General features: G+C 37.0%; 4 protein-coding genes across 7 annotated transcripts; 2 read left to right on the top strand and 2 right to left on the bottom strand.

Moving 5' to 3' along the window:
- Positions 1 to 26: 26 nt before the first annotated feature.
- LOC124415003 (U3 small nucleolar RNA-associated protein 4 homolog) lies at positions 27 to 2858 on the bottom strand. Its single transcript, XM_046896228.1, has 4 exons — positions 2656 to 2858; positions 767 to 2312; positions 380 to 682; positions 27 to 215 (listed from the first exon to the last, which is right to left on the bottom strand). Exons 1-4 carry the CDS (start codon positions 2757 to 2759, stop codon positions 99 to 101), a joined length of 2070 nt encoding a protein of 689 aa, XP_046752184.1. The 5' UTR covers positions 2760 to 2858; the 3' UTR covers positions 27 to 98.
- Positions 2859 to 3150: 292 nt separating this feature from the next.
- On the top strand, positions 3151 to 3994 carry LOC124415008 (chromosome transmission fidelity protein 8 homolog). The gene is made up of 2 exons (XM_046896233.1): positions 3151 to 3283; positions 3478 to 3994. Exons 1-2 carry the CDS (start codon positions 3264 to 3266, stop codon positions 3827 to 3829), a joined length of 372 nt encoding a protein of 123 aa, XP_046752189.1. The 5' UTR covers positions 3151 to 3263; the 3' UTR covers positions 3830 to 3994.
- On the bottom strand, positions 3942 to 4615 carry LOC124415009 (small nuclear ribonucleoprotein F). Its single transcript, XM_046896234.1, has 2 exons — positions 4496 to 4615; positions 3942 to 4346 (listed from the first exon to the last, which is right to left on the bottom strand). The coding sequence occupies exon 2, from the start codon at positions 4307 to 4309 to the stop codon at positions 4043 to 4045; it is 267 nt and encodes an 88-aa protein (XP_046752190.1). The 5' UTR covers positions 4310 to 4346; positions 4496 to 4615; the 3' UTR covers positions 3942 to 4042.
- Positions 4616 to 5065: 450 nt separating this feature from the next.
- Positions 5066 to 22833, top strand: LOC124415002 (supervillin-like). Of its 4 annotated transcripts, none has more exons than XM_046896224.1 (20): positions 5066 to 5162; positions 6179 to 6227; positions 12785 to 13669; positions 13860 to 14412; positions 14477 to 14744; positions 14819 to 15095; positions 15218 to 15307; positions 15426 to 15597; positions 17416 to 17573; positions 17652 to 17896; positions 18023 to 18224; positions 18320 to 18471; positions 18560 to 19021; positions 19153 to 19303; positions 19900 to 20324; positions 20477 to 20600; positions 20702 to 20896; positions 20995 to 21269; positions 21355 to 21510; positions 21954 to 22833. In XM_046896224.1, the coding sequence occupies exons 3-20, from the start codon at positions 12943 to 12945 to the stop codon at positions 22038 to 22040; spliced, it is 4719 nt and encodes a 1572-aa protein (XP_046752180.1). In that variant the 5' UTR covers positions 5066 to 5162; positions 6179 to 6227; positions 12785 to 12942; the 3' UTR covers positions 22041 to 22833. The 4 variants fall into 4 exon arrangements, with proteins under 4 accessions (XP_046752180.1, XP_046752183.1, XP_046752181.1 ...); XM_046896225.1 differs by having other exon boundaries at positions 5152 to 5268; XM_046896227.1 differs by lacking the exon at positions 12785 to 13669 and having other exon boundaries at positions 14313 to 14412; positions 15227 to 15307.
- Positions 22834 to 23054: the final 221 nt, after the last annotated feature.

The raw sequence follows: 23054 nt of genomic DNA on the forward strand, positions 1-23054 counted from the left end.
ATTATATGAGGAATAACGGTAAAGTAAAAGTTGAAAATTTCATTTTACTTTGTCCAATGTATCGTCGCACATGTGGTATCAGTGTCTTAATGAATGCTCTACATGCCAAATCGCTTCTGTTTAAGCGAAGGTGGTAAATTCTCTGTCAATGTGACCGGATTTAGTTCAACCGCTACCATTTCATCATCGACCAACCAACCAAGGTGTACTAAATTCTGAAACAAAGATGTTCAAATCAAAACAGGATATAAATGATTTTTCATTGTAATGCATCAGAAATAATGTCGAATAAACATGATTGTTAAAATAGAGAGGAACATGCAATGATGCATTCACTCTGTCTTGTTTCTAGTTTAATTAGGCATGAGCCTTGACTTACCTTATATTTTTTAACAATTCGAAAAGCTCCTTGAGAAACTGCACTTGTTTCATGATGACTGTTATCCATAGAGTCCCCGTTATCTAATCTAAAAATTTTTGCTCCTGAGTTGGGCAAATTTTTCGCCTTATCCACAACGCAGATCATCGTGTTGTCGTGCATTATTATTAAATTTTCGTTCCTTGGGTCAAATGTTATATGACTGACAGGTATAGCTCGAGAAAGCCATTGTTTTGGTAATCTTTCCTCTAAGTTTGTAGAAAACTGCGTATAGTGTTTGTCTGCAATACTATATTCGACGATCTGAAAAATAAAATAGCGTGAATTAACGCGTTATTTGCATAATCCAACCATTATTTTCAACACCCAAGCATTTTTTTTACTTACCTTGTGATCAGAATACACAATAACTAGATTCAACGTATTTTCTTGAACAGCCATCGCAGTCGGTGGGCATTTGTACCTAGGCAGTGACCACAGCTCAAGTGCACGAATGGCGAGATCTTTTTTGACGTGATAGACAGCAATGTTATTTTGATAATCGGCACAGACTAGGTATTCACCATCCGGTGAGAAACAGATCAAATTAACATTATCGACTAGTTCTTTTCCGACGAATATGGTTCTTTCGTAATTTAAGGAGCCCGTCTGATTCTTCATAAATATTATCTTTATTTCATCATTATCTGTCTTGCTACCATCGACCAATACAAGCCTAGAATTATCAGGGCTGAATAACATTTTGTGCGCTTTGTGCACAGGTAAATTTGACGTTTCGTACCGTGAGAGAACAGGGTCGTTATTCACGACATCAAAGTTGAAAATCCTAATGTAAGAATTCGTTGAGTAAGCTATCATTTTTGAGTCGTTAGTTATGGCATAAGATATTATGCTTTCACTGGCCTTTGTTCTGAGCTGTAGTAAATTCGTCGGCTCTTCTTCGAGCTGATGCATTGTGCCAGGCTGAAAATTCTGCTGCGCCTTTCTGCTGATGGATCCAAGTTTCCACAGTTCTAGGTAGTTGCTGTACCTCAAGAGTATGCACCTTGACATTTCACTTATCAGGACGCAGGGAGACTGTAAAATGGGAGGATACTTTATCATGGTTTTTGGTGGGTACGCGGACTGCACCAAGTGCCCGTCGACGCCGGCTGAATACAGTTTCCCATTTGATTCTACCAGAGCTCTAACGTCGTGTTCATGGAGGCGCCTTTCGATGCCTTTCACCCACCTGCCGCTGGACTTGATAGTGATTTTTGAGTAGGTACAAACGGTCGGATCTACGCCTGCACAGTAAACAGTGTTCATATCACTGCTCATAGCGACCGCGAGGATGTCGGCAGTGTGACTTTGGTGGGACTCTATCAACGTTCCCATGTTCGGATCCCAGAACGAAAGGATTCCTCTGGAATCTCCAGACACAACCACATTGTCATTGGTCACAGCCAGGCACCAGACGATTGTTTCCTTATTTGCCTCTTTCCTAGATGTCGTCATTCTGTGAACGGCGTGACCTGAAACTGCATTCCATATTCTAACTGTATCGATGGATCCAGTGAATATCATTTGCTCCGTAATGTCCCACTTTATGCATAATATTCGACCCTCTTGTTTGTCAAATATTTTATCGTATATCAGGTAATCGTCCGTCACGTTGAACGTGTTTATGTAACCATCTTCTGTCCCAACTGCTATCTGTGTCTTCGATTTATTCACGTCCATACACCATGCTGCTCCACCTGTTACTGCTACCTCGTATTTTGGCGCCAAACTTCCCAGGTCATACTCTATTACCATTCCTACTAGGCCTGTTGAGAACAGCCTCTTTCTCACCCACAATACCGTTTCTACCGAACTCTCCGGGTGTCCAGATATCGTCCTTTCCAAGAACGGTGCCTCTTTCACATTCCATATTTCAATCGAGTTGTCGCTTCTGAAATATGATTTTCTGTGTTTAAAATTTGCGAATGATATTTATCAATTGAGCCTGATTCGTCAGTTTCGTTATCTGTAAATGGCCTTCTCTATCAATAAAATATACACATAGGTTTTTATCAAGGTTCTTATTGATTGCCATTTCAATTTTCTTTGAGATATAATAAATAATAAACAAAATAAAAAAATATTACTTAACCGTATTATCATTCGACTGATTTAACAGATTTTAAAACCGACGGTTTGAAAGAGAGTTTCGAATATATAAATCGTTGAATCCGTGATTTGTTATTCGATCTTTTTGTTCAAGAAATACAAATGTAAATATGCATGGAGCTAACCTGCAAAGAACCAGATGACCATGTTTCGGTTCGTAACACAAACAGATGATGGCTTTGGGCTCGAGATTGTACAGCTTAAAATTGTGTATCTTACAGGTTGACATATTTACATCGGACCGACAGTCAACGGTTATTAAATTAGGAAAAAGTACTCAACAACTTTTGTCGAACATTTCGTAAGCCACCAGCTAGCGTCACCGAGCTACACGTGCTTCGCTGAATTGACGTCCATAAACTCTACACATCTTACATAGAAGCTGCTCCGATCGGATAAGCTGTTATTCAGAAAACAACTGTTTTTAATTACGGAACGAGAATATTTCTTCCTTAGAAATTATGAATAAAAATTAAATTCTCGTGTTGTTTGCTTCAGAGTCAAGTTTTATTTGTTAATTAATAATATCAAACTGCCAGCAATACGTCTGTTTTCGACTATCACAACGCTATCATATTACTTACATACTCTATGGCCAACGAATAGTTTCTTCGATTTATGTGTTTTCCATAGTGTTTTCACACGCTTACTTCTTTCTTTTGGCACTCTTTCGTCTAGTTATTCGACTAGATTTTTATTCGAAATTTGACACAACCGGGAGCAGAGGCGTGCGATGATTATACAGATAAAAAAGTTAGCAGAACATAAGGAAGTACCATTCATTCGCTAGCATATATACCCGGTGACCGTATTCGTTATTACCACATTCGAACTATTAAGAAACACGTGATTTCTGGGAATTCTCAATAATTTAAAATACAATAAACGTGGAAGTGAAGCCAAGTGTTCTCTTTGAAAACACATCACCCTTTTAACTCGTCTTTCAGAGACGGCGCAGATACTAACGAATGGGGCATTATTGAGCTCCAAGGTGACCTGGAGTCACGTACAAATCAGCCTTTGAACGACCAATTCATCGGAGATCTACATTACACAAAAACTGGAACTCCAATATTGATAGTAGGTCATCATATATTGTACGGTAAAGAGGTGTCTCTGGATAAGCCATTTGCAGTGTTGGAAAAATTTCATTACGATGAAAACGGTCAAAAAGTGGAGAAGAGTCTGTCTGACTCGGCAACTCGAACAGAGTACAACGTCAGAGCTATTGTTAAAAAAAAATTAGTGTTTCGGGTCAGACCCAAGCCAATAATTGCTAATGTACCAAAAATGGTATAGTAATCTACGTCACAAGTAAAAGATGTAAAACAAGTGAAAAGCAACAAAAATGGGACACAATTTTCTACAACATTGATAAGTTGACGGCAGATGAAGAAAGTTGCATATGGTATTAATTATAATTAAAAAATGTGTATTTTAATACAGAGGAATTGTACTTTGAAATTGATCTGTTTACAAAAGATAATATTACAACTTAATCCCGTAGTTTAATTAATCCTTCATTTCTCCCTCTTCATCTTCTTCCTCTACCCCTCGAATATACATCACGTTATTACATCTGATCAGAACCTCTCCTAGGCTACCGGTGCAATTACCATCGACGTGTTCCTCTGTGTTGGCGAGCTGTAAATTCATGTAGCCGTCGACTGATACCAAGTAGCCTTTGTACTCGTGACCCCACTTTAGTTTCACCATAACTGGCTTACCAGTTAATCCGTTAAGGAACGGTTTTGGGTTTATAGGCATTGCCGCTGCCATTGTGGTAATTTTATATTAACGCTCTGGTGTGGAGGATCTGTAATCGTATACAAATGATTGAAAATTCGAACAAAAATATTACATTGGTTAGGTTAAGATGGGAACAATTAGGAAAATACGTACGAAAAATATTCAATTGAATAGTCTGAATTAAATGGATGAAACAAACACTGTTGAAAGACTCACGTTTTTATTTTGTATTACGAAATTGGTTTCGATTCACGTTGATCACCGGTGACGCTTTATAACCAACAAAAAACAAACCCTGGACAACCAAACGCAGATGAAACACGCACAGAAGTTTGCAAACCCAGTTACGAAGTCACGTGATCATCTGTCTACCGATATTGCCACTCATGGAAACCAGCCCCAGAATATAATGAAAAATAATTAAAAAAAAAATATATTCAAGTTGGATTGTTCGGAAATTTTATGATTCCTTATTCTGATTCATGATAGTGACGCGTTATATCAACAAAACACAAATGCCGGTCAACCAAACACAGGTGAAAAATGTACCGCAAATTTGGCGACGCTGTAACTCATGGAAATCGACACTTAGGGTACGTTCCGAAATTAGCTCTCAGTGCTGTCAACAATCTTTTATCTCTTTTGTGCCGGCGAGTTTATGGGTCGCTTTGCCTCTGTCCTAGGGAGTTTTTAACGCTGTCAGCTAATTTCGGAATGCACCCTTAGAGTAGGATAAAAAAAAATAACGAAGCTGGATTGTCTGGAAGTTTCCTTTGTCCATGGCATGTTATTGGTTGGCTTGTGGAAAGTGTCGCCTCGCCAGTGTCGCGAATATAACTAAACATAACGTGTATAACGTTGCGAGGTGATTGGGCGAATATTGGTGAGTTGTACCGTATTTATCATACCGAAAGTGACATTTGTGTTTGGTTTATTTTTAATAAATTTTACACTCCGAAATCGGGTTCGATCATAAACTTCGCTCATTGGTTCGTATCACACTTTGTAATTATTCATTCAACTTCCATTGTTACCTTACAAGCTATGTGTATACATACACCCACCGACTTACGCGTATGGTTATGGTTTATCTCTTAATTCAATATCTGGGACGCGAAAATTCCTTACTTGGCTGGCTGCTCCATTTAAGGCGTCTTTCAACATCTCGTACATTTAACATTATACTTGTTTATTCACTCTTTACCTGCCTCGTAACCTTTCTCCATCATCTTGTATTTCGTCTGTCTTTATAATTTCTTTATTTCTTATCATTTACAACGATTCTCAACTGTGCAAAAAAGATTTTTCACTTTGCAGGTATATTCTACCACCATACTAAACAACATTAATCAATTGTAACCTAGCTAGTCGCACTCTACAAGACAAAATATCAGACTCAATTCTTGCACAGGCTGCAGCGACAAATTGTTGGATTTTACGGCCAAATTCTTTTCAATCTCTCACTGTTGGCTTCGTTAACAAATCTATCCAAAAATCTGAGCTATCAGAAATTGGCTCGTTCAGTTAATGTAAACAAAACAATCAAAATTTATAAAAATAAAAGATTGAGAGTATCCACCATTCATCGAGATCTTTCTCCCAATTTGTAGTAAAAATCAAAATCGTGCAGATAGCTTGTCAATTAAGTAGTTTACGAAAAATTTGATCAGTTGAAATCAATTTTGCCTTAAAAATAAGTACTCGAATCGATGTATGAATATTATTATAAATAAATGAAATACAGCAAATTGGTGACATTGATTCTAAGATTAAGAATGAAAATGATACATAATCGTTGCTAGTTGAGCTAGACTGTGAATAAACTCTTTTTCAAAAGCATAGAATCATGTCTCTTTTGTTTAAAACAAGACAGTTTTTCTCATACCAATTTCTTTGCAGAGCGTTGTCTGACCGAAGCTACAACACAGTCGTCATCGTCTCAAGCTAGGTAAGTGGATGAAATTATAAGAAATATTCTACCAAGAAACCAAGATAATCCTAGCGGCGTATCCACAATTTTATCTTGTGAATTACTGCTACTGTTGAAACCAATCGTTAATGTATCAATGCGCTGTATAGGAACGGAAAATTGTCCTAAGTGATTAGAGTTTCAGCAGTTAGTTCGGTCAACGACATTACAATTCTTAAGCTTCTTCCTACCTGTTCAGTTATTTATATTTATTTATTTATTTTACTTTTTTCCGATGTAGTATCATTTCTTTAAAGTTCGATATCAATGCATATCTGTAACTATAGTAATGGATTCACTTTGAACCCTGACCGCCAACGTTGATAATATTTTTCTACAACGGCTGAGCTAAGAATGAGAAAGTATTTACTCATTCCTGAAATAAAATTATCCGACGTATAGAATTGTGCGTCAATCTGTTATCTGATATCTGGTACATAGACTTTGTTCAATTACAATTGTTTGCACTTTAGGCATAGATACAGAAATACAGATTGAGCTTGGGCATGATACTTTAGGCTGATTTGATCAGGCGATTAAACCATGGACTCTTATCGATTTTAAGTAAATATGAAAAACATCCCATGATATTCTGCGATTCCTTTTTCATTGATAATTGTAATTGAGTGTGGCATCTTAATCAGAGCTTAGAGAGACTTTGGGGTTTCTCATTAGCAGAGAGTTGCGATTAATTTGGATGTTATCACTGAAGAGAAATTCGCGAGTCTTCAAAAATCAATTGCGACATGTTTCTTAATTGCAGCAGCAGAAATATCTCATAAAAATAATTTAGTCTTAAGCTCGAGTCTTGTAGACTCCACAAACTATGGTAATAATATACGGGCGGTTACGTTGCTGGTAACAAATACTCAGAATTTTATTTTTATGCGTTTCCTATCACGATCATTCAGCTGTTGAAGTGATTTAATTTGGATATTTGTGTACATTAATGGTACCTAGTCGACGTCGAGCAATTTTATACCATTTTATACCAAAGTCTAAATGTTTCTCAAGGTTTTAATATCTTTCTTCTTGTGATATTGTTATTACAACAATAAGAAATATTGTGTAGCTATTACGTGATGTAAGTTGAGGTATTTATCAAGCTTTTTGTTTGTCTTGAACTACTTATTAATCGAGGGGTTGTATTGTCTGTCTATGTTTCTGCGACATATGTCTCTTAAATGAACTGTTTTATCCTTTATCCCTTTTATCTAACAATTAAGCTGTGTAAAAATTTAAAAATAATCATAACAACGCGCAAAGATGTCTTCATCTTTATTCAATGATTTTCTGGCAACGTACTGAATAGTTTCCATTCACAATAGTAAAAAATTAGTTTATCCAATCAATCACACGGATTTGGTGTAACAAAATCACTCTGTTCGTAGCCCAAGCAATAATAATTAGAACAGAATCAATATCAAAAGATTAATTCGTTCAAGCTGGCTTACTTCACTGCTGCATTAATATAATCCCTCGATCGCTTACTCATCGCAAGCTTAGCAGTCATTTATTCATTTTATCTAACAGCTTCACTTAATACGGGTCACATAGTTTTTTTTTTTAAGAGGATACATTGTGTTATGCACATGTATGCATATTACGGAAAAGTATTTCACAAAAGCATTAAATACTAATTTACTCAATAAACATCTGTTTTAAATACGAAACAATTTCGTAAAGACTGTCAATCCTGGATGATACATGATATTTTCCTAACTTTGAGTTCACAGCCAATATAGATGTTACGCTAACTAATAAATCAGGTTCGCATCATGCGATAGACAAAAATATCGCTTTCTGTTAAGAATTCTTCGATAGTAGCTGTTATCTTCGCTAATTCGCAGAATGAGATGTTGAGTCAACTTATCCTAATTCTAATTGTAAAAAGAAATGAGAATGAAAATATGACGCATTCTTTATTTTCCAACTGTTATATTTTATTGTGCAAGTATATCGTTATCTTCTTCCTGTATATTTTGCTTTTACTATCTTCAGCATTCTTATTGTTTTTCTCAATTAACATAACTTACGGACATTATAAATGATTCAACCTCTTTTCAGTGATACACAACTTACTCTTACTTCTGTAATAAACAATCAGAAATGTATTCTATTTAACGAAGTTCTATTTATTTTTAGTTGACTTTGATTTTTTTTTTTTTTATTATTTTTTTTTTTTCGTTATAGCATTTCGACAAAAGTATTAGTTAAGCTCAGCACATTTGTGTAAAGATGATTTGAAAAACTGAAACAGATCCTTTGATCGGTACGAAATACACATTCAAGTGCATACTTGACTTTTATTGGAATCTATTCGTATTTGCATTTTTTCTGTGGTCACCTTGCGACACATTTAAGAAATTTATCCAACCAGTGATTATAGGGTTTGTGTAAATCATATTATACACAAAATGTCTTACCATACAACAATCTCCTCACACAAATGTCTTTCTCACTATTAAAAATACACGAATTAGTAAATCACAAATGTTGCATCGCCCTAAAGGCTGCACAAGGTGAGTACGTTCACTTCGTCTCAAAATACGTGCGACAAAATTGTTTTTCTGAATGTTTTTAACTTTCTGATGAAGAAAAATGGCAGTCAGTAAATTCAATCATCTTTCCTACTTTTCTACGGTTGAATACGATATTTGAAAAGAGTATAAACTAGGAAACTTGAACGACGCATGATTTACGCATTAGAATATTCCTCGACTCGAAAAGTGGATAAACTGTGGCATAGGAATTCGTGGTTCTATCGTTATGAAAAATAGATATTTGTTTGGGGAGACTGAAAGTGATCATAATGCATGTGAGATACGTAAAACATGCGTTATATGTGAAAAGACCTATAGCAGCGTTAAAAAGAAATTATTTCGATGTTTACAGTAGTGGTGTGCCTGAACGACAAAGAGAAGTTTTATGAGGAATAGAAGCTGAGATTTTGTTTACAAGAGAGATTATGGAGCGCGCAGAGCGATGGAGTTCCACTGCCAGTCCGCCTTCAATCTTAAGACTGCATTCCGTCTTACCGCAGGCATTATCTTCTTGCATACCTTCGGTGTCTACCCATGCTCTGCTCGGGAACTTCGAACGTACAGCAGTTTACGTCCATGTGCCGCAAGTGTCGCTTAACAAATGTTCGATCTTGAAAAAACAGAACGATTATTACTCGGAAGCTAATTCCATGCATCGTCAAGCCCAACCGACAGCGTCAATTTTGAAACACAAAACTTCCGACCACAATCAGACTGATCATAATCAATCTCACACATCCCACCCAGTGCCTGTCACTTTCTCACCGTCGGTCATAGATTTTTCATCCAAGAGGCACGGTATTTTGAAGAAACGAAGCAGCTTAGATGAGAGCCAGATAATACGACGCCGAAGTTGCTCCCCTGATGTATCGATAGCCAAAACAAATTGCTCCGATTTCAAGCCGATATTGAAACATCAAAGAAGGTCGTCTCTCGACGAAATAGTCAGGCGAGCACAGAGTCCAGATCCGCATCCTACTTCTATATTGAAACACAACGTATTAAGAGAAGGCGAACGCGAGTGTAATAATTTTGCTGGCTCCAACGAACCACAAGGAATCTTGAAGAGAAAATCTTGGGGCAATATCAGTGAGATACATGCCGGACCCCATTTTAACGTTGCAAATTTTGTGCCAAAAACGACTGTCGGAGGGTCGGATATGGTTGAGATATCCGAAGTCAGACCTATATTGAAAAAAAAACATAGCCGAGAGGATTCGCTCTCGTGCGAATCCGTTTCACTTGAACCGCGACCGATACTTAAGAAGAAGTCGAGTCTTGAATGTGAAGAATCAGACGAGAGACCAAAGAAAACGATACTCAAATCGCTGCAAAAACAATCACTGGATCGTTCGGGCTGCGATTCCGTCACGGCTGTACTTTCCCCAAAAAAGTTGTCAATGCTGAGAAATTGTCTGACACGATCTTTGTCCAGAGATTCGTGGAACTGTGATAACACGCGACCAATTTTGAAACAATATAATTTATTTAGATGTGACGAGGATTTGATAGCTTGCAAACGGGATGCAAACTGTGTTCATTCAAAGGATCTGTTATTTAGAAAGAGAGCACAGTCTGTCGAACATATTTATACATCGGATGGCGAGAGCGAGCTGCTGAGCATACTCAGCAAACGAAGATCGCTGGAATCAGTTTATTTCAACGACACACGACAGGAGAGATTTGGCTGCAAATTCATATCTAAACGAATCTCCGACTTTCCTCAAAACTTCGTCTCGCCTCAATGTAGAGAGTCCTTGCATGGCGTACCTACAACTATTTTGAAAATACCTGATAGGTATGTAACTTATGCTAACTATACTTATGTATAGTATATTGGAATACCATGGATAGTCAGTCGCTGTTATGTAATTTCATTACAAAAATAATGTCTCTTCGTATCTTAGTTTGGCTGCTAAATTAAGAAAACTTCTCGCTGTGAAAGAATTGTTGAAACATTCGAAACATTAACACCTTTTGAAAATAAATCTGTCGAAATTCCTACTAAAATTAAAATGAGACTAAAAATAGCATTGTAATAATTTTATTCCTCATTACTGTCCGATTCGAAGATGAATTGAAAGTTGGAATTATTTCAGGTCTTGAATGTCGTTAGGTGAGAAAATGCTGGATGCGTCAGGGATAGTCGTTTGCACGTTGTTCGTGGATTAAACAACGAATTACCAAAATGGATGAAATTATGATGCGAAGAAAAGAAATTTTGCCAGGATATAACTGCCTGATCAAACGATCCATTGAAATGCCAGTTAGAAACACGTTCCATTTCCAGAGGGAAATTGTCCGCATTGGATTGGATATTGCTACCTGCATATCCATATTTGTAACGCAGTTTATATGTTTTTTTAAATTATTTATTCTACAATATATTAAGTGACATACCATATTATATCATTACGACATTTATATAATCTGTAATCTTTCATTTCATAAATAAAAAATGATACTACATACATTTACTGTGAAAATTATCTGAGGTTCGAATTTGTCTTCCAAATTTCTCAATTCGCTAGTTTTTAATTACTGTCAAAACGGTTGCGAAATCGCAAATAAATAATTTTATACCTGCTAATTTGAATCAACGTTGATTATAAAAGTCGTAAGAAAAAATTCATTCTAGTGATCGAATAAGAAAACGACTTACCGTCCGCTGAATAATTTTTTCTCTCATGTAAATGTTAATGAACAATATTAATTCCCAATTCCTATTTGCTGTATATTAATTTCATCTGCTTTTTTAGACATCGATGTTATCATTTTGATCCTTTTTTTCTTCAAACTGACAGCCTAATATCTGTAAACCTGTCGACGTTGGCTACTATCTGTGTTCCTACTGTTTTTTCCTTTTTCTATATTGCTTGGTGGCTATTGGACAACGCTTTAATCTTTTGCTGCATAGCTAATTGTTTTCCTTGAATCATATCAACACTTGGGGAAACCTTGGACCGTAACTTTTGCCTAACATATTTAAGTAACAACGCTCCTGTACTAATAATGAGACCAGACAACAACTATAGCTTTCTGAAGCAAGTTTAGTACGTAAACAGAGGCTTATCCTGTGAAAATATATCCTTGAGTGTGACTCGTTCATTCGTATATGTACAGCATACAAAGTGACCAACGGTTTTCACTGATGTAGTACATTCATCACAAATCTTCTGCAGATGTCAGTTGGAATCTACTGTTACTAAATATGTGTTTGTTAAAGTTTTGTTGCATGTAGGTTGCCGACTTTGTGGTCAAAGAGTCGAACCACATTTAATCGCGTTGACAATCAGAGTCGATGGTATTCAGTGTCTCACTTGGAGCTGCTTGCAATTTATTCTCTTGTCAAATTTGCATAATATTAGCGCTGTGTAAGTTGGAATGTGAGGGCTGTATAGCTACACTCCAGCTTCTACCATCCATGTAAAATTCAATAATAGTGAAAGCCAGGCTGAAATTTTTTAGTCATCGTAATGTCGATCGAAGGTAATGACTATAACAATGTGTTTTGTGTTGCATTCTGAAGATGCGTTACACTGACCTGATCTTTCTGACGGCCAGACGAATAACGCAGCACTAGAATACTTTGCGACAACTCTGCAGTGTCATGGGATTTTATTCTACAAACCTTTTCAAACGCTCTCTCAAAGTAGCATGCCCGTCCCTTTTTCTCATTCTGTACACACTGCCGTATGTTCTTTAGATGTTATATAACTATAGTATATGTATAAAAAAACACCAGCCAACTCTCTAAGAAACGGGTGATTCAATTTTCCGATTCTCAAGTTTATTTTGGTATACCTCAGTGTTTTGACTTTTTCGTTCAACGCACGCAGCATAAAATAATGTTCAGTTTTGCTTCTTGATTTCCCGTTATTGGCGTGATTTGATATTGGCTTTAATTGAGTTCTTTGTATACATATGATTTTGTATGTGATAAAATAAGATGTCGACTCAGCTAAATTAAGCTTAGCGAATTTTGTATTTCAGTGTGTTGGCCAGAAAAGTCGTCAAAGCATGCAGTAGAAATTCGACGATCTCGACTTCTTTATTTAAATGAAACCAGGACTCGAGTTTATAGCGCATAGATCTTGACCCCTTGAAAATGTTTAGATAAGTCGAGATACAATTTCATTTCGCTAGTCACAATGTCCGGGAAACGAGAGAATATTAGTAAGACATCGACGAGAGTTCCTAAGGGAAGAAAAAATTCTGGGGATATTTCAGCAAGCTCGACGTTAGGTAGGACACAGTCTTCAACATCAACCGCCAACGTCAGGAAGATCGATAAAGTGTCAGGTCTGAAACATGAGGAAGTGGGACATTCAAGGAAGTCTGACATCAAAGAGCAGGCCTCAATGCTCCGGGCCAATAGCGAGCTTCGAACGTCTTCGCGTCTTAAGGCAGTCGAGGAAAATCCTCGTTCACCTTTGAAAAAAAAGTCCACTCGTTCTACATCTCAAAGAACTTTGCGAACTCTGGATCATTCCAAGATAGCCGATAAACAGGGATCGCCAAAACGAGTCAACGCACAGCCTGTGATCAGCAAGGGATCTCCTGATCAGAAAACCACCAACACGAGTAATGACCGCACCATCTCTGCAGCTAGAATTGAATCTAAAAATGTTCACAGCGATGAATCAGACCCATCAAAATTAACTCTGGCCGAACGAGTCAAGTTATTCAATGAAAAAATTGCGACGGAGAAGGCAATCAACGAAAAAAATATGCTCTACAACAGCGGTAGGTCAGCAAGAAAGAATTGGATTACATCTCGTGCCAGAACTCAACCTGTAACTTCAGAAGAATTGGAAGCTGCCTTACCAAAATCCCTCGCTCATTACAACTATCGTCATTCAATGTTCGAACGACGAGGTAAGTCGTGTCAAAACAAACATGATTCACTGATCCACGATGCATTATTCTGTAGTCTCTTTTCTCATTCCATTAACGGATTTCATAATTCGACGAACCATATCGAATAACCGTTTCACTGGTAGTGACTGATGTGTTTAATAAAAACACTCATTCCTCACATTTTGTTATTGTTATTTATTCTTTGCAGAAGAACCGATTCAGGAAATATCCGGTTTTAATACAGTGACTGATGACGACGAACGGCAACAAATAGAATCCATTGAAAAAAGTGATTCCGCAGTGTTGCAAACAGTATTAAAAGATCGTAAAATTATCGTGTCATCTAAGCATGCCGATAGTGTGACTGGCCCTTTGCAGAAGAGTAATTCTCTCCGGAAGCCAGTCGAAGCACTGACTGATATTGTAGAGTTTGATAGTGATGGCAACAATACTTCAAGCTCTATTGTCAGAACATCGTTGACAGAAGATACTAACAAATCAAAAGAGAGCATCGTGACAATTAGAAACAAATCGACGAGATTGGTAAATCAAATTGAACCAAGCTTTAGGAGGAACAACGAACGATTGAATAAACAAGTGGTTCATAAATATTTGAGGAAAAAAACACAGACAGTGACAACCGACACTTCGCGTATTTCAGAACAGAAGACTAAATCAAAAGTGGATAAAAAATTCAGCGGTGGATTGCGCAAGAGAGACGATTCTCGGTCACGAGATAAGTCATTGTCCGAACGGAAAAAGTGAGTATCCGTTCCGATGTGATATCGTTTCGTGAGGCCAGCTTATGACTATCAATTCTTGCAGGAAAAATGTCATGTCCAACACAATTAACAGGGTTGAACAGCAGCCTTTGACGAAAGACACAACGGAGGACTTAGATTCTAGAATTATACCGACTGACGCAAGCGTCACCATGACAAGATTAGTCCAGGAAGTGCATTCCATGGAAATTCGTAGCATAAGCATAGCGAATCGGTTAGCAGCCCTCGAGCAGAATGGAAGTACAAAATGGAAACATAAATTTCCTTGCGATACCAACCTTTACCCACCTGCCACGCCATGTAATGAAAAAGTGTGTATCGAAAGAATCGAACTGAAATTCTTCTTATAGAAAAAGTGTTAATCAGTGTATCGCGTTTTGCTCAGGATTCGACGGATGGTAACGTTCTACACAGATCGGATTCAGCGGTGAAGCAGGGAAAGTTGGCTGACCGCCTGGAAAAATTAGAAACTGCGTCGGAAAAATGGAGGAGAAGAGTAGCCGCAACAGATGCCGTTCAATATTCCATATATGGAAAGATGAAAGTTGATCACTCAGAGGGTTTTTGTTCCACCGTATCTTCACCTCTCATTCAGGCAATTGAAAACGAATCGAGCAGAGGAAAAAAATTACCTAGAGCGGAACGTTTTAGAGTGGAGAAAGGTAATTACTCAACGTTCAAGTTATCAATGTACTTTCTACTTGTAAAATATCTATCAAGAGTAGTGTAAAATTCTTTCTCCTAGGAATGAAAAATAACTTATTACAACAAATTTTTTGTTGAGAATCTGCAGGAAAAACTACCGAAAACGTCACTAGCACCGAATCTGTTACTACGTTCAAGAGAACTTTGTCTACTCGAAGAATTGTCGACGGTGAGTTTTCATCGCCATTAACTTTGCATTGTGCGTATATGTTTTTCAACGTGTTGTTTGTTTTGTGCTAACAGACTTTTGCACCTTGCCAATTGTCCTGAAATGTTTCTATTTTCAGTTGAAAAAATTGGACCATCTCAGCAACATTCTGATCTTACTGTTTCCGTCCCACAAACCGATGACCTGAATTTTAGCACATTTTTCAGTGGTGTTTCGGCGACACGATGTGACGAGGAATATATCGACTTAAATGAAAGTGACTTCGACGTCATCAAGTCGCATTCTGAACTGTAAGTCTTTATTTTACTCGATATAGTAACTATCATTGTTTTCTTCACAGTAGCTTTAAACTATTATATGCTATCACTACACTTCTTTGTCTGTAAGTAAACCATGTCGCTGGCTTTTTTATACTGTTCTTTAACCAATATTTACAACGAATTACCTTCGAATGTCAAAGCAACATTTGCAATTAATAGTTATTTTCTAAGATATTGAATTTTATGGGACGAAGACTTATTCGCGTTGTTTTATTCTCTCCGTGTTTTTGGCAGGTAAACAGTCTAGAGATGGTGATGGTTCTCAATATTGTAGGTGGATATGAAGTGAGCCAACAGTCGTCAATATATGTAATCAGAACTAGTATTTTTGTCAGTATTCCTGTTGTCTGTTTAGTGTTCGAGTGTTTCAGCAGGTGTGTGTTGTACGATGTAAAGCCTGTGCCTGCGATATGAGTCCGACTAACTATTTCTGGATTAAGGCATAATTTTATGTTCATCAACGTAGCATGTGTAATATTTCTTAGCATTCATATTATGTTTTATCTTGCGTTTGAAAAGCATGGTAAACCATGAATAAACCATTTGAATCCCTACTAAGCATATTTGAATAACAGTAGCTGAAAACAATAATTTAAGAAAACATTTTATGATTATAAGCAAAAATTTGACACGTACTTATCCCTGTAGTGGGTAAAACTATTGGTCGTCAACAATTACATTGTTGTGCTTTACAGCTGTACTACAATGTAAGACATGTTGACTTCTAGTCAGCTGAAAAGTAGGTCTGTAAATGTTACAACCTGATCAAAAACACCAAAGTTTAAGCATTCTGAATATTATAATTGTAAAACTTTTTCTCAAATTGTTGAAATCTTAGCTTGTGATATTCAAATTTGTTCAGAATCGTTGCTAGTACACATTAGGGATTTATAATTCGTGCTTATCATCATTGGAAAAAATATAACATTACCAGAGATTGTTTAAACAGTATTCTCGCTCTGCCCAACTTTCCATTCAGACGGTACAGCCAATTCACTTTAACATGTCGTCTTTATTCAAGATATACATATACCTGAAAAATATCTGCATTACTTGCCTGGTCCAATTGTTCTCAAACGCAAAACTACATTGTCGAGGCCTGGTTTCTCCTGGTAAAGCAAGTTCGCTCCTAACTATGGCTAAACAGTGACTCGCAATGTATTAATTGGCTCTAATTATGGAAGACTAGTGTCAAGACTGTAACAATTGTCTGCTGCAGGTTCTGTGCAACTTGAGCCATTTGCTTCATTTGCCTGTATTTTATGAATTTTTTTCGAATATCTGACTTGTTCCACGATTTATGTCACGCCTGTTCACTGATTCTTATTCACCAATTTTCTGTTTCTATTTATTCCTAAGAAAGAACATTTCTATACGTGTGTTATTATTCATGTGTGTTGTACCAACGCAAAAAAAAAGAACTAAATCCTAATCAAAAATCTGGCGACTACTTGTAAAAGAATGTACCCAAACATAGGTGACGTTTATTGCTTGATAAGATAACTGTTATTTGAAAGTGTATACGTTGTAGAGCTTGAGTCATCCTGCATTCACGAGTAATAACATACTTTTGTTTTGTCATCATAATATACAAGGCTTTTACATACAAAACAGGAATCAAATATTTTCAGTAACAGTTTTCCTACAAGATAGTGTAGCAAAATTTATCCCCGAATCTTTTCTTAACTCCTTAAAATACTGTTAAAATTGGTAATTTAAGTGGTAGGAAGATTACGAAGACTTGGTGCCTGCAATTTTCAATTATTTATTTTACTTATTGTCCTCCAGTTTAGTACAGAGAAGAACAGTTCCGACTAGAGGCCGAAGACTAAAGTCTAAAAACCCGCTGCGAGTACTTGCAGCACGCACCGATCTCAGAACGGAGTACACCGAAGTAAAAACAGGCGTTGCCGAGAGAATTATGAAAGATTTGAGCATTGAAAAGTGTGAGTACGTTTTGTCCGTAGTTTTTTATTCAACTATTGAACGTTGCGTAAATTACATATTAGCTGTTATTCACACAGTGGCAAAATCTTCATCGTTAGCGGTTGAAGCATTGGCTGGCCTCGCCTCAACCGAAGACTTCAATGCTATATTATTAAGAAATGCAGCTGAGTGTGCACAAAACTCTGGATCAACGCTATGCGCTTATAAAAAATTGATGTTGATTCTTGTGAAAGGAAGACGACATGTGCAGGTCAGACTCGTCGAACCTATTGCATCCAGTATCAACAGCGGTGACAACTATATATTAGTTACTCCAACAGAGGTACGTCGAATAAATCTCTCGATACTTGACTAGTGTTTTCCTCCTTTTTTTTTTTCATATGATAAGGTAATTTGGAAGTATCAGAAATATTATAGCCCGTATAACGTGTTGTTTATTTTATTGTAGGTGTACAACTATGTAGGAAAGTATAGCAATGTCATTGAGCGAACTCGGAGTGCAGATATAGCGTTGACCATTCAGCAGAACAAGGAGTTCGGTTGTACAGCGAGTCAAGTGATCACAGTTAGCGAAGAAAAGTCTACTTGTTCAAGAAATGACACGTCCAAGTTTTGGAACCTCCTTGGTATTGATGATCAGGTAATCGATGGTGAGTTGTGAATAATTACAGAACTTTATTCTTTAGAAAATACACCAGAAATACTATAATTCTAGATTAAATTCTTCTAACATCCGATTTTTCAGTAACGAAAGCTGGTCATCCGGACGAAGACGAACTGTATGAAAATGTCGTAATAAAGACAAATATGGTATATGAACTAATCGATAAAGAATTGATTCCATTTACAAGCTTTTGGGGTGTAATACCAAAGATCGAAATGTTGGAGCCTAACAAGGTGAACGATTCTTTTGTACTAATTGACGATCACTTACTCACGGCGTATGAAGATCTCCCTGATATTGATTTTTGTGTTCTGCCTCTAGATTTTTATATTCGATTTTGGTAGCGAGATGTACATTTGGAACGGCAAGTTGGCTACTTTACCAAATCGTAAACTTGCTTTTGACATGGCTAATGAACTGTGGAAAAAGGGTTACGACTATTCCGAGTGTACAGTATGCCCGTTAACTGCGGCCTCTGTAATAGGAGCACGTCAAACATCCGGGTCTGTTGAAAATAAGGCATCTATGCGACCCGATTGGTGTCTCTTACTCAAAGTGACACAGCACATGGAGCCGGTATTATTCAAAGAAAAATTTCTGGATTGGCCTGACTTTAAAAAAGTAATACAGACGAAAAATAACGACAGTAAAGAGTTGGCTGACAGCAGCGTCACTGTCCAGCCATTCAACGTCAGTCTTATAATCGAGCCGAATACAATGCCGGTTGATTTGATGCTGGAAGGAAGTCACCTTGGCCGCGGAAAAGAGTGGTTCGACAAAGAGGTATATTTTAAACTCTTATAATACGTGATTTTCATTGTGTAAAACTGTGAATCTGCTTGAAAAAATTGATAGCCTTGTGTAAAACTATCATTCCGTAGAGAAGATTGATGCGATTTTTTTTTTTAATCCAGCTAAGGAAAATCCACCTCATCACCACGCTGAGCACAACTGTATGGCACATAGACGAGTATTCGCATACTCTGTTGAATAATAATTCTGTGGGACAATTTCATTCTGGAGATAGTTACATTGTGCGCTGGTCGTACAGGATTACCACTACTGGTGAGTAGGTTGCATGGTATTTTGGATAATGAGGAATTAAGAAAGCTGATGTCCGAATTAGAAATGAACCCTGCAACACTCGCAGAGAAAGAAAACTAGTAGAAAACAGGAAAAAATATTCATTTTATGAACAGGTAAAGTTCTTGGATAATTAATCTTCTTTGCCATGATCGAAAGTTTCTTTATTTATCTCTTTAATTTTAATTCTTTATAATGACTTTTTTTAGTCGAAATCTGATTTCTCGTTCGCAATTCACTACTTTTATCATTAAACTGACAAAAAATATGCCAATTTTAATCTGGAACAAAAAAATTTGGGATTTTGGCAACAAGGATGATCTGTCGAAGAGTACTGTCTCCAAATTTAAAGTTGATGGGTTGACCCATTTTTTAAATGGCTTACAATATTATTAGTAACAATGCATTTAATTCTAATAAACGAAATGTGCAAAATAATCTGGATCTACATACTTTTGAATAAAATATATCTCAATGGTATCGAACGATTGGTTGTTGAGATATGAATTCCCAAAATTCACTCACATTTTTAGCAGCCTGCTTGTAAATATCCTCTGATGACATTTAAATATGTTTAGGGAACAAACTGAGTGGCCAGCCGTCCAAGTATTCGGCAATAGGAAGAGATCGTTGTGCTTACTTTATATGGCAAGGACAAACAGCATCTCCGAACGAACAGGGAACTGCAGCACTGCTTACTGTCGAACTGGATCATGAAAAAGGACCTCAAATCCAAGTCATTCAAGGTTTCGAACCATCTGCCTTCCTCAATCTATTTTCTGGAGGAATGATCGTACATGTTGGAAACAGAATGGACAAAGAAAGGGAGGAAAGACACAGATTATACATCTGTCGAGGTACACTTGAGTCTGAAGTATCGCTGATTGAAGTGCCCTGCTCTATGGAAAGCTTAAGAAGTCGGTGTTCCTTCGTTTTAATTGATCGTGATACTGGGAAATTATACGTGTGGCATGGAGGCGCCTCGCTCCCTCACATCAGAGAAGTATGTAGCAAATTTACGTATTTTCATTGATGCGGCTTATATCAAAAGCATCAACTAGCCTGCCATCAAGTAATTTTTTTGGCCAGAAATTCTACACAGTAACTCAAAACCTATATATACCTATATATATATATAAATATATATACTTCCAGAATGCATTACATGCTGCTAACAAGCTCAAAATCAATTGCCCTGAAGAAGCAGGGCTGACTTCGTACAGCAGCATAGCCATAATCGAAGTTATCGAGGGCCACGAACCTGAGGAAGTTCTGAATGGTACTGATCGATTTTCAACTGACCGTGACTTTTGAAATATCCCTGCTGACATTCGGCAAAAAGATGGGTGAGACTAATTCTTTCTTAATTTTGTACCACAGCTCTTGATAAAAGTGAGATGAAAGAATATTTGTCTCTGGAAAACAACGATTTAATGGACCACACACCGAGGCTTTTTCACTTGTCAAGCATATCAGGGGAGTTTAGGCCCACCGAACTGCTCTGTGCCCATCGCGCCGATATCACAACTCCGTATCCATTTCTGCAAGTTGAATTGTACCAAGTAAATCAACCGGGTAAGTTGCGCATCCGTATGTCCAATAAAAGTCGGATAATCACACCTTTTCAATAGTATCGTTTTTGTAATTTTGGTACCACGAATTTATTTTTCCAGCATTATTTTTGCTCGATAATGGGAATGAAATTTGGCTCTGGCAAGGCTGGTGGCCAGACAGCGGAGCCGATGATCAAACCGGGAGCGGAGCTGTACGATGGCAATCTGAGCGAAGGGCTGCGATGAGAACGGCTATCCAGTATTGGCAAACGAATCACCCCGATTCGACTCAACTACCCATTTCGCTGGTCTGGGCTGGCCTGGAACCCTTGGAGTTCAGGAATCTGTTTCCAATGTGGGAAACCCGCCACGACGTAGCAGAGTTGAATATGCAGGTACGATTAAATTTCTAGAATAACCAGCTGTGTCTTATAACTTGGAGGAAAAAAAAAGCAGCCAGGAAACATCGTTTGTTAATAGGATGATCACAAGCCAGGAGAAATACTGAGCATACACAATGAACTGGACAAATTAACACAAAGCACGTATCCACCTGCCGAATTATTGCAAAGGCCACTGCCTCAAGGAGTGGATCCAACCCGTCTGGAATTATATTTATCACCGGAAGATTTTGAGGTAGGACTTTTCAAACAATCGAAACATTATTTCTATTTCGAATTTTGTATCACTCTGAAGAGTATTGAAATCTTGACCTCATTGATGCAGTAGAATAAAGGACATTGGAACTCTTGGTCAAAGAAGTACTATGAGCCCGCAGAACAATATAAATTTATTAAGACCGTCATTTTATTTGTATTGCTCGGTTCATATTCTTTCTTTCTCTACACAAAGAAAAAATCATAAAGCAAAGGCATTACGTTTCAAGCGAGTCATGAAATGTATAGGTATCTGGAAGTGGCTTTAACATCAACAAGCAACTGCAATCGGTTTTTATCAACCGGGAATCCGTAGTGAATGCATTATTTCCGGAAGATCTGAGTTCATAATATCAACAGATATGCACACTGGATTAAAATGTTGCATTGTATATTATGAAAATATGTTGTGCTTGTTTACAGAAATTGTTCAGCATGACGAACGATGTATTCCAAGGACTTCCAGCGTGGAAACAGATTAAGCTTAAAAAAGAAATCGGACTATTTTAACGGTTGTTTTTTTGCTTTTCTTTTGCTTTTGTATGTTGTTATTACATAAATGTATATACAATACACATGACAGGTGAATTTCACGTTATTTGAGTAATTGTAAAATCATATTTCAGTTACTCTTGCTATCATTTCGATTTCCGGATGATGAACATGATTGTTGAGCCAAAATTAAGTCATGAAAGTCTTAACAGTGGTAACGATGATTTTGCGTCAGCATCTAATTGTGTTTAAATTGGTCTGTCGAATACTTTGAACATATTTTATTCTTAATTTCAACTGAGTCTGAAATTCTCCAGTGTTATTTTACGCCAAATACTATTATCTCATAGAGATCATTTTCTCACCAATGATGCGAAACGCATTCATTCAAGAGTTCTTGTCAAGAAATGATGGTGCGAAATCCACCTGAACAAGTGTATGTATATGCATGTTGTGACGAAAACAGGGAAAAGAGATCATTTATGGTTCACTCTTTTTGACGGATTGACGTCACCAGCATTGCAACTCTTCATTTTACTCATAGAAATTGAATTGAAAGTAATTTTACGGTCTTGAATCCGAAGGACAGGGTATAACTTATTACGTTAAAGTTGAATAATATAAAATAATCTTAACCCGAGGACTCTCTTTCAGACTGATATAATCATCAAATAATAAATTTTTCACGGCTTGGATCAATTGATGGATCCTTAAAAACCGAAGTATATGGTGTATATATCACATGTATTATAGAATTCAGTGTAATAGATTGGGAACCGCATATAATAAGATTGAATACGTGAAATTTTTATTCTATTAATAACTATTTAATTATAAATTATTGTATTTGGTTTTTTTTTTTGGTCATTTTTTTTCAAATACCGCTTGTGATCAGTATTTTAAAACACTTTTTTATACACGCTGTTATATATGCATTTGTAGTAATAGTTTTATAGAAATATTTTTCTGAATATATTTTAATTATCGGGTTAATCATCCGAGCGCGTTTCTAATATCCATATGGTACTGCAA

Source organism: Diprion similis, chromosome 14, assembly GCF_021155765.1.
Source record: "Diprion similis isolate iyDipSimi1 chromosome 14, iyDipSimi1.1, whole genome shotgun sequence".
NCBI lineage: Eukaryota > Metazoa > Arthropoda > Insecta > Hymenoptera > Diprionidae > Diprion > Diprion similis.